Below are 12,257 nucleotides of genomic sequence, written 5' to 3' on the forward strand. Positions count from 1 at the left end.
GTTGGAATTTTGTTCTTCATACAAATATTCTATGTTGATATTAAATCATATCTATATTCAAGTAAAACCTTGGAATTGTTTAAGAATCTGATTTTAGTTTTCATGTACATTTAAATAAAATGGATAAAACCTTAGCAATTGCATAGAAAGCATTGCTAAACAATAAATAAAATATTATTACAGTCTCAGTGTTATGCCATCCATTGATTTTATCATCCATCAAATTACTCATGCTTATGGCAGATATGAGATATGGAATCATAGATGTACTATTGACTGAAAGGATGTGTAATATTGATATAAATAAAAAGGGATAGGTGCAATATGTTAATTAAATGCCAAGGGAAGTTGGTGTATGGCAAAAATATAAAAACATACACCTCTAGCAAGAAAATACATTTTACTGTATCCAAACTCTTCTCAAAACAATGCTGCAATAAAGACTGCTACCCAGCAATAATTGGGTTGCAAGATTAATTTTCTTATTTGACTAATAGTTTGGCTTTTTTTTCAGCTTCAAGATAAGAATATGAAGATTCGACAGGAAAAAACAGAGAAGGATCGACTTAGGTCTGACTTCAGGAATCGCCTTGAACATAATAACCAACAGTGGGAGAAAAATCTGGTATGTTAGATAGATGTAAACTAAATTTATAATTACTTAAAAGCACAGTCAACTCTTATTATGAGGAGATGATAAAATATTGATTCATTTGGCGGGGGAGGGGGGATATTGTTCACATTTCTTTATTCACTTGTATGATTTTGTTTTTTATGTAGCAAATGTAACATAATGGAGACATTAGTGTAAATGTCAATATTTAAAGTTAAGTTGTAAGATTTCATCCACTTTAAAAGATGTAGTTACCATGGATAAATGTGTGATGGTATATTTCATTTCAAAGAATATTGTTCACACATACCTGCTATATGATACAACTCGTCAGATTTTTCTTCTTTTTGTTTTCTCTCAAAGCAGGCTAGCTATTTTTCTGGACTTTAAACTATGTATTCTTAAAAATTCCAGCTTGCACAAAAAAATGTATGTAAAAATGATAATACCTAGCATTTGCCTAGTTGGAAAGACTAAAAGATTTACCAAAACTTCTGGCAATTTTGACATACTTATTGTATTAACTTGCATTTTTTATGTTCTTCTCTTTCTTCTTTTAGTCAATTCATGACTACCAAATCTAACTTATTTATCGATACTTTTTTCTTTGTAAACAGCAAAAAGAAAGGAACAAAATAGAAAATGAACTTGAAGGACAGATAAACGAGAAACAACATAAATTGAACATGTTGAGACACATTGTGAACACTGAAACAGATAGTGATACCCCTACGGCACGATTCCGTACCCCTGCACCAAAGGCAAGGACATACACAACTCCTGGTAAAATCATGTCGGCTAGGTCAGAGACTGATATGTCTTCTGTTGGGAAGAACCCAGTACCAACACCAAGGTCAAGGACTCAGACAGCAACAGTAACATCTGCTAGATCTATGCATGGACTGAACAAAGTGGGCACACCTAAAAATGTAAGTCATTAAAGATGTACACATAATCTGAATTTGCTAACTACGTATTATTCACTTGTTCTTTGATTAAGAAAGTACTTCCATCTGACTTTCATTTGGCATATAATAATTCTGAGTATGACAGATGATCTATCTTATCATTCTATTATCATGACCATTTATATTTGTTGTTTGTGTTCATTCAGCCATCCATGTCAAATATTTCTCTAACTTAAACACTAGCTGTCATAAATCACTTTTTAAATACCTTTGACAGATTATTAATCTTAAATATATTTGACATGATATTGTGATGAAAACAATTTTGTCTTTACAGACTCCACAGTATAATCCTCGCCATAGAAGGTCAAGGTCATCCAATGCTGAGATATGGTTGGATCACAGACCACCAGGATCAGTAGAACTTGGTATGTAATCCAATGTAAAGTAACAAATTGTAACATGTCTCAGATATATTACCAGTAATGGTGTAAAGTTGGTATGTTATCTGTGGTAAAAGATGATATAACAAACTATATTAGTTTAGGATATACATGATGATTTAGCGTTTGAACTGGAAATTATATTACATCTTTCATTACTAATTAAGGCTTACTGGCATGAAAGAGTACACTAATTTCTCTAAAGCTGGGGTCACACATTCACAATTTTTACTGCCGTCCTTGACAGGACCATTCCCGATTAAAATTTGTCAAAAGTCTGATCAAGATCCTGTGAATCGTGAATGGAAATTCAAACTTTAATTAAAATTTGTAAAACAAATAATTTAATCACGACAACAATCAGATATTGTTCAGGAAGCGTCGATATTCAACCGTTTCCAAGCGAATTTATCCCAATAATCCCGTTCTCAATCCGCTTCTAATCCAATTTGTATCTTTCTCCTGGTAAAATTCAACAGAGTCTGTCACGATTGCATCCCGATTCTACCGAATGTAATCTGACAGAGATCAGACAGTGAACTGACGCTGACGGAAGTTATCCGTTCGAAATTTGTCGGCATACTCGGGATGATAGGGTACTGTCGGAACGTAATCCTATCACAGTCCGCTCTATTGCATTGCAAACGGCTTTGTCTGGTCTCAGTCGTATTGTATTCTGTAATTGTCTGGACTCTGACGAATTTCATATTAATAATGGGACTCTTCCGGAACGGTTTCGCAATTGACAAGATCTGACCCGTAGGAATCTGTTACGAACTAAAACGACTGTGTTCAGACAATTAAGGATAGTATTCCGACTTTTTTACATTCGTGTCGTATCGCTGTCTGATCTTAAACGGGAGCAATAATCTGCAATGTGTGAACCCCGCATTAGAAAAATAACATTGATGATTGTAGTCCCATTGACATGAAACTTCAAAAGAACATATATACAGTTATCCTGTTTCACAAAATGTACATTCTTACATTTAACTTAAGGTGGTACCTAACACTACAGGGAGATAACTCTGTAATATCAGCTAAACGTTTTAATTACGTTGCCTTGTGAAGGCAATATAAAGCTTCACAATGATCAAAATTAGTGTTTGTCAAACTGCTATATAACCAGTGTAATTTTTCTGATAAAACGCTTGGTTCAAATTTTTTGAAATTTTTATATTTTTGTCAAAGTGTCAAAGTAAATACTTAGTCAAAATTTTATGAAAATTAAACGAGCCAAATTAATTTTAGTTCAGGTGTTAGGTACCACCTTAATGCTAAAGGGAAGTAATTTCATGTCATTCATGATTGGTTAAAATGATGATTAATATTAATTTTTTTTTTCAAAACAATTTTTATAGCATCATCACAAAACTATTTTCAAGTTTTTATTAATGAGAAAATACAAAGGGGTTATCTACCGAAATGAAGAAACCCAAAGTTGAAAAGTTAAAACAAACAATAAAAGATAAGCCTATCTTGCATAATGAATTTAGTAGTTGGCATAGGTATACAAACTGTGTGTTATATTTAGTTTTTAGAGGACATGATTGTGAGTATTGTTTGTAATTTTGTATGCTGTGCTTGTTTATAATTATTCAGAATATGCCAAGAGTTGTTTAAAGTTTGTTTGTTTGTTCTGTTCTGTTTCGACCCACATATTTTTGTTAGAGTTATCCCAAATTTGTGTAGGGTCCTTGTAAAGTTGTGTAGCAAATTTAATTGAACTTTTTATTATTAAATTTTAAAAAGTTTTTGGAATATGATCAGAATTTTTCAATGATTACTCAGTATCTATTTTGTTAATTATATTCTGATTTAAAACAAGTACATTAAGTGCACTATTTTCTCATTGGAATTATGTAGCAATTCCTACCTCACAACCATAGAAAAAGTTTGCAGAAAAAGAACTTGTGAAGTCTTGATGATTAAGACAGAATATAGTGATACATAATCAGAAAAAATACTGTTAATTCTAAAGTTAATGGACACAATTGTTAATGCAAATTTGCGTTTGTCATTGAAACATGCATGATTACAATTAAAGTGTAAAAGTTTTGTGTGAACTTCAAGTTTCATGAAAGTGAGACTTAAAGATTATTTGTTCTGGTAGTAAACTATTGTGTGAAATTAGCTTACACAGTAACACAGGAGAGACATATTTTTGATTTATCAGGTTAAAAGCCGTAGAAAAAAACCTTTGTTTTCTGAATTTACCATTGTTTAACCTTTTTGTTTAGTATTTCCTAAAATTTCATACTAGAATAATTTAAAGATATTCACTGTAATGGATTTTAATTATGCAGGTATATTTCAAAATACCTTATAAAGAAAATTACTCATCATATATCTCTATTTGTTTACAATTTTTTGTAGTCCAATCTCATACTACAGGGCTCATTTTCTTAGCTGAATGTATGGTATGTAGATAACACACCATGACCTAGTATCCCAGAAAATAAAATAAATACCCACAACTAGTCTATCCTACAATGAATGAGAATGTAAATATGACTTGGAATTTTGATTTATAAGTAATTTCTTTCTACAGGCACTGTTTTACAACCAAAACTTAAGAAGAAGAAATCTGTCTCTAAGCTAGAGGTTAAGGATACAAAGGAGGCTACCAAATATATCCTCACTCATCAAGATATAGATTCAGCAGGAGAATTAGAAACCAAACTTATCAAGGTAAGTAATACATTTGTAACTTCAATCAGCAGTATAGAATATGATTGCTTTTACACCTTAAAAAAATGGTTTCCAAACTTACCTTCATAACCACTCTTATGATTAGATTTGAGGTTTTTGGTATTTGATCAGAGAATAAGATTAAAACAAAGGTATTTCTTACACTGCTGATCACCTTTAAATACTGAAAAAACACTCCGTGGCCACCAATGGGTCTTCATCACAGCGAGAAAATCACGCACTTGTAGACGGGCTTTATCTTGCTCATAAAGAAAAATGTGTACTAGATCAGAGAAAATGGACATCACACATAAATCTAAAACATGTAAATAAACCAAAATTTAAAAAAAAACATGCAAGACTACCAAAGCCTGGAACCTCTCATCTTGAACAGGTGCAAAAATAGCAGGGTTAAACATGGTTTGTGAGATTTCAACCATACTCCTATACCTCTAGCCAATGTAGAATAAAGAGACACATAGCAATTTCCACAGTTAAACTCAGTTGAAAACAAGTTTGAGTTGGATGTCAGATTAGATAACAGAAAAAAACTAAGCAATATGACAAAGATACATAAAGTAACAAAGGACTACTATCAGTTACTGACATGCTAGCTCCATACCTCAAACTGATTGAAAGATTATGTTTTCATTGTATGTAAATTTACATTTTAAATTTTGGCTGACTAACGCTTAACAAAGTCTATAGTGGTACACACAAACAATAAGTTATAAAATGATGCTGGTTTCAGTCATATTTAATTTTAATTTTTCAAGTACATTTTATTTAAATTGGTTATGATGTTATAATATTTTAAACATATTTTGTAGGGAAACATGTTACCAACAGCTGGTGGAGGAACTGCCGTGGTGTTTAATGATGTAGAGACTCTAAAACAGATTTCACCAGGTAGTCGGAAGAGACGTAGTTCTTGTCCACAGCCTACTGACTATGATGGAGACTGGACAGATGTGGAGGATAGATGTGGAATAGCCATTGAAGGTCATTCTAGGAAGTAAGTGTTATATCAATAAATTGGTATTGAAAACAGTGGGGAAAAATATGGCATAATCTATTAATCTATAAAAGTACAATGTCTTTTTTAAATGGCTATGTGGTGACAAAATTTGTATTCTTAGTGGATAAAAATCCGATTACACTTGTTTGAAATGTAAGAAATTTATGAAAATTAAGAAATAATTGTTAACACAGAAAAAAAGAGTCAACTTTACAATTGGACATGACACTATGGCTTTCATTGTTTTTGTGAAAACGGTACATGTTCTTACCTTATTAATGAAGATGTAAGATCTAGGGCTTCAAAAAGATGTAATCTTCACTTCTCCCTTTATGCTGGATTAGGGATATTTTTTGTTTATAAAGAAACATAGAAAAAAACTGAAGATTTTTGCTCATGAAAAACAAAACGAATTGATATTAAACTTTGCCTCTTCCTTTTACCATTTTTTCACACAAAAAAATGATAGAAAATAGCTCATTATTTGTGGAGATTCTGTAAAACTGGAAGTCAAAAGATATTTTGTGACAAGGGATTGTTGATTTGGTTAGCCCTGTTATTTCCCAATCCTCAATGATATACATGTATCTGCATAATTGATTATAATTATTTTTCATATTGGTTATGTCTGTAGTTAGTTGTTTTCATTCTGACATCTCTTCTATTTATATTGAATAATAAAAAAAATCTGAAATTGTCGACAGAGATAATGAAATACATGATTTTAACTTATTCTTTTTTATTTCAGGAGAAGTAGAGGAACAGAAAAAGTATCTAGAGTGTAGATATGTGTTGTATAGACAGAATGTGATCTTAACATATCCAAATACAAAGTCTGCAAAAAGAAGGATAATGTAGAGGACTGCCTTGATGATTCTTATAAAATCATGTCTTTAGTAATTTTACAAAATTTAAAAGGGGCATTCATTGTTTAAATATTTCCTCTTATATATTTTGCTGAACTGATAATGATGTAGCATTTATTGTGACATGCAGTACAGTTTTGTAAATTTCCCATGATTCAATAATGTATTTTCTAAACTCATTCATGAAATCATTCTATAGATTCAAACTATTTGCCTTTTGTTTCCTGCTGTGTCATTCCATTCCTTGTTAACCTGATATCATATAAGAAATTGAAAAGTATATAGAATCAGGAGGTTTTGAAAATTTGTCAATTGAACATCTTATATCCCATGAAATAGAACAGATCTATACAAGATAAACACAGTGAGAAAATGATATACATGTACATATTTCAGCAACACTACCGAAAAAAAGCTACAATATGATTGGTGATCAGCATCATTTTAAATTTTTTCCATAATTAGAAAAATCAGATTATTCAGGGTTTCTTATGATTTAATGGGTGCTATTTCTGTATATGTTTTGCCTTTTATTTGTTTTAATAGTAAACAAATGTGTTTGTATAGTTTTTGTAAGTGTCCATTTTGTAAATAGAATATAATGATTATAACTATTGTGATATAAGTTATATTTATAACACTTCTCCACATTTGTCTTTTGTGATTATGTACTTTTATTTTAAAGAATATACAGATTTTGATGTGTTACTAAAGAGAAAACAAAATCAGCATAACGATGATTTCTTTTTGTGAAAAAAAGCAAATAAAAATTAAATGTTATGAATGATTTCTGAATTTGACATTTTTACAGCTTGATTTTTAACTGAAGATGTTTATATATGCTACTAGTTTGCTTCTATCATAATTTATCTTTGCAATGCTTAGTCATGTTTGCTTCTAAAGTTAATCATTTCATGTATATAACACCCATTTTGTTTTTATTGAACAAAGATTTCTTTTCTCTCAGATTTTATGTTTAATTTCACATTTTGTTTCTCAAGTCCTTAAACATGATTTTGTATCATTTGCTTTTGACTCTTCCTGTGAAAATGAAACTAACAAGAAAACTTCCTAATTAAGAACAAAAAATCCCTACTCATATTCTTTATCTTGTCTTATACTATTGTCTTTATGCAAATATGTTTATCATCAGATCTGAACCTCTTTAACGTATATTGTCACATATATGTAAGTATTGGCTGTCAGCATTTTTTCACCTTTATTTTATGTATAACTATATGTAATAAAATGTAAATATAAAATGTTTGTTTTCATTTAATCTATGAAAGATCATGAAGATTTAGGTAATTGCAATTTGTTTTGAAAGTACAATCATTACTTTACATAGTTTTAAAACAATCCTATGAGCTTTTGTAATCTGACACTATTGGAGCATGATCTGCACCATTTTAGGTTTAAATGCCATTTTTATTTAACCAGATTTTTGTGACAAAAATGTCGGTTATTGATTTAGGGATGTACAGTGGTCAGGCAGTTGGGCGGGTGGCAACCAAATGTTGTCCGTGCAATTACTCGTGAACCGTTCAACCAAAGCTTTTAAAATTTTAATATGTTGTTACTGACAACCAAATGAAGGTCAAGTTTAATAATGACGATTTTGACTTTTACCGTTAAGGAGTTATGGTTCTTGAAAGATTGAAAAATGGCGTTCCCAGTCGTGTCTGTGCATTTACGCATGAACTGTTCAACCAAAGCTTTCCAAATTTTAATATGTTGTTACTGATGACAAAATGGAGGTAAAGTTTAATAATGACGATTTTGACTTTTACAGTTGAGGAGTAATGGTTCTTGAAAGATTGAAAAATGGCGTTTCCAGTTGTGTCTGCATTTACGCATGAACTGTTCAACCAAAGCTTCCCAAATTTTAATATGTTGTTACTGATGACAAAATGGAGGTCAAGTTAAATATTGACGATTTTGACTTATACCGTTAATGAGTTATGGTTCTTGAAAAATTGAAAAATGGTGTTTCCAGTCATGTCCGTGCATTTACTCATGAACTGTTCAACCAAAGCTTTTCAAATTTTAATATGTTGTTACTGATGACAAAATGGAGGTCAAGTTCAATAATGTTGATTTTGACTTCTACCGTTCAGGAGTTATGGTTCTTGAAAGATAAAAAAAATGGTGTTTCCATTCATGTTGTTGCATTTACTCATGAACCATTCAACCTAAGCTTTTCAAATTTTAATATGTTGATACTGATGGCAAAATGGAGGTCAAATTTGATATTGACGATTTTCACTTTCTTCGTTCATCAGTTATGGTTCTTGCATGTGATATTGCCAGGACACAAATAAATGTTAATAAATCCGGTTTGCTGTCGTTGTGACAGCCTCTTGTTTTGATCTAGACTTCAAATTCGCTGGCTTCCTCCACCCATAAAACTGACTGCCACAAAATAGCCTAAAAGTGGTGTTTAAGGATGTATTCTTCTGACTTTTCAGTCTCGTTGAAATCTCGTTCTTGAATTATTTCCAAAACATGTGATACAAGTGTAAAATACCAATGAATTTTAAAAATATTATAATTAAACATAAAGCTGTCAAAAAATTGTGTATTTACAATGAATGGTTTTTGAGTAATCCAGTTTTCAAATTTTACGACCAATCAAGTCTATATTTTTAGCAAAAACTTTGAGAAAATGGGTGAGGGATACAAAAAATGATTTTAAAAGAATCATGTACATCCCATATCATTTGGTCATTTCAAATGTCTTAGATATGTATTTTTTCAATCATTTATAACAAAAAAGTTGAAATAATATGCATTTTGTTCTTGATAAAAAAAAACTAAGAAAAATCACAAAAATACAAAATTGACAGCATGGTCAATTTTACACAAAGAAGCTTCAAAATATGATAAAACTTTCTTATATTAACAAATACCTATAGTTTTTTTAAGTAAAATTGATTCAGATTGGTCCACTTCATCTTTGTAGAAAGTATGAAAAAAAAGTATAATTGTGGAACTGTGATTTTTTTCACGATTATATCCAAAAATAGGTAAAAATCGATGAAAAATGGGAAAATCATCAAAATTGGGCATTTTCAAAGGGCTGTAGCAAAAAAAGAAGTGCACCACCATATGATTTTTTCTTCAATTAATTTATTACAGTCTTATAAACTCAAAAATCAGGTTAAGAAAAAAAGTTTAATTAAAGAAATTTTTGGCTCCTTGGAGGTGTACATCCTTAAACACCAACAATCAATCAATGTCACTGTTCAGTGATCATTGTTAAGTTTTTATATTTTGGTCGGTCTTAAAGTATAAGCAATTGGTCAACTTTATTTAGTGTGTGAAATTATTGTAAGGTGTATACGTTTGTTTGACAGGTAATATCTGACCTCATTCTCATGGTTCATTGGTCAATTTTGAGTTTTCATGGTTGTTTCTTCTTAGATATTACATGTATAAGTAATTACTATGTCAACTGTATTCAATTGCATATATTCAAAGCAAAGTATACATGTCTGGCTTGCAGGGTTCATTTCACCTTGAGTTAAGTTTCATGGTTCATTGATCAATGTTAAGTTTTCCTGGTTAAGTTAGCTTCTGAGAAACTAAGCAATAAGTCAACGGTATTTGGTGTATTGAATGATTTGTAAGGTGTACATGTATTTTTATTTGGTTGATCTGAAGGTGACCTCATTTTCTTTGATCATGTTGAGTTTATGTGATAATAGTAGTAAAGCTTTATATTTAGGACTATCAACATAAAACCAATATTCAGTTTAGCAGGCCAGATATTTCAGTGTGAAATTTAAAGAAGATGTTCATGGTGTATAAATCTATTTGATATGAAAATAGTTTTTCAAATAGTGCAATGAACAAAGGACAATAAATCTGTATTCAAAGTATTGACTTTCATTGCTTAATACAATGCAATGTTTGATTCCATATTTACATTGCAAAATCCAATTGCTCTTTACCTATTTTTCTCGTCCTTTACTCCCACTTTGAAGAAAAGTTGGTATACTGTTTTACCTCTGTCTATATGTCTATCTGTTCATCCTATGAATTTCCGTTGCATATTTCTCATGGTCTACAAATCTGAGCTTTCTAAAATTTTTAACCAGTCTTCATGCATATGCTCATTCCATACCATTCACTTTTACAAATATATTCTAGCAGCTAATGGTCGTGTATGAAATAATCATCACATTTGTACCTACAAATAAGAGCTGAATTTCGTGTGGAGCCTCGCATGAAAATGCTTACTGTATGAATAAACTCATCATAGATACCAGGACTAAATTTAGTATATACGCCAGAGGCGCGTTTCGTCTACAAAAGACTCATCAGTGACGCTCGAATCCTAAAAAGTTAAAAAGGCCAAATAAAATACGCAGTTGAAGAGCATTGAGATCCAAAATTCCTAAAAGTGTTGCCTAATACAGCTAAGGTAGACTATGCCTGAGGTAGAAAAGCCTTAGTATTTCATATTTTCGGATTAATTGCTCATCAACCTTCTGTGTGTGGTATTTTTATAGCATAGGGTGTCATTAATGACTAGTAGTTCACAGTTTTACATTATTTTTTTCATGGTTCAGTGTACATCATTTTTTCGTGAATTTGGATTCTAGTAGTAGATGAACTGAGTTTGGTCTAGAATCATTGTTACATTTACATGTCTGCCAAATTTCCTCTGATCTTGACGTATTTTCAAGTTTCAGTTGGCAAGGTAATTTTAACTTTATGTGATTAGGTCAGTTTCTCATTGATTAAATGTGCATTTATATATAAATCAAAAGAATTATTTTTTAGTGTACATTTTAGTGAACTGCAAATTTCAATAAAACAATATATCAAATAAGAAAGAAAGCACTGAATACTGGTTTAGTGAGACTCTTAAAAGACGTAAGCACCACCAATGACTTGCACTCTCAACATGTAGTTTCTAAAAGAAATAATATTTGTTTAATAATAAAACCTTTAAAAGACACATCCTGCTATGATAGATTCAAACTAAATGTAATGTCTACTGAACCATAAAAATGACCTCTCGACAGTTTCGATAATCTCGAACGACGTACTGTTGCAATAGCTTGAAATCAAACTAGTAATATTTATTTTAAGATGTAGGGCCGATTTCTCTTGAATAATTTCATGTTTCTTCTCATCATTCACCACCAAGCTGTGTTTGTAATATTGATGTTTAGAGGACGTTAAGCAACCAACAATCAATCAATCAATCGATGTTTAGAAGACCCCGTTCTGTTGTTGTAATTTTTCGAAGCATGGTTTCCCTTTGTAATTTATACTTGAGAAACTCTATGCGGAAAAAGAGGGGCATTCAAACTCATATGTCGAAAATAAACAAACAGCGCCATGGTTAAAAAAGACAAGACCAACAATAAAGCAAAAAACACAGCACAACAAAACTAAAGACTAAACAACATGAACCCTACAAAAAGCTAGGGTGATCTCCGTTTGTCTGAAAGAGTGAACAGATCCTGCTCCATATGGGACATCAATCGTGTTGCTCTTCGAATTGTAGTTACAACATTAGGCACATTTCCGTTATCATATGTGAAACGGATATTCCATAACAGTCAACCAACTCGTGATGCCGTCCGTAAATCGTACGTAGGAATGACTTTAATTTTACCACTTGGAACTCATGGTTGTATAGTTTTTTTTGTGAGCATAACCCTCTATCAACGAAATGATGATAGTAAAATACAAGCCCTGTAA

The 12,257-nt window shown here is 31.2% G+C and overlaps 1 protein-coding gene across 2 annotated transcripts in view; it reads left to right on the top strand.

The window, feature by feature from the left end:
- The window catches only part of LOC143082897 (kinesin-like protein KIF23), a 41,628-nt gene extending 33,827 nt beyond the window's left edge, over positions 1-7,801 (top strand). Inside the window, exons 18-24 of one of the 2 annotated variants that reach the window (XM_076258893.1) lie at positions 515-625; positions 1,231-1,542; positions 1,859-1,949; positions 3,499-3,516; positions 4,516-4,655; positions 5,486-5,670; positions 6,422-7,801. In XM_076258893.1, the coding sequence (XP_076115008.1) occupies positions 515-625; positions 1,231-1,542; positions 1,859-1,949; positions 3,499-3,516; positions 4,516-4,655; positions 5,486-5,670; positions 6,422-6,458 (894 nt within the window). In that variant the 3' untranslated portion in view covers positions 6,459-7,801. The remainder of the gene's footprint in view (positions 1-514; positions 626-1,230; positions 1,543-1,858; positions 1,950-3,498; positions 3,517-4,515; positions 4,656-5,485; positions 5,671-6,421) is intronic. The other variant, XM_076258894.1, reaches the window with a different exon arrangement.
- Positions 7,802-12,257: the final 4,456 nt, after the last annotated feature.

This window comes from Mytilus galloprovincialis, chromosome 7 (genome assembly GCF_965363235.1).
Source record: "Mytilus galloprovincialis chromosome 7, xbMytGall1.hap1.1, whole genome shotgun sequence".
In the NCBI taxonomy this organism is placed as follows: Eukaryota; Metazoa; Mollusca; class Bivalvia; order Mytilida; family Mytilidae; genus Mytilus; species Mytilus galloprovincialis.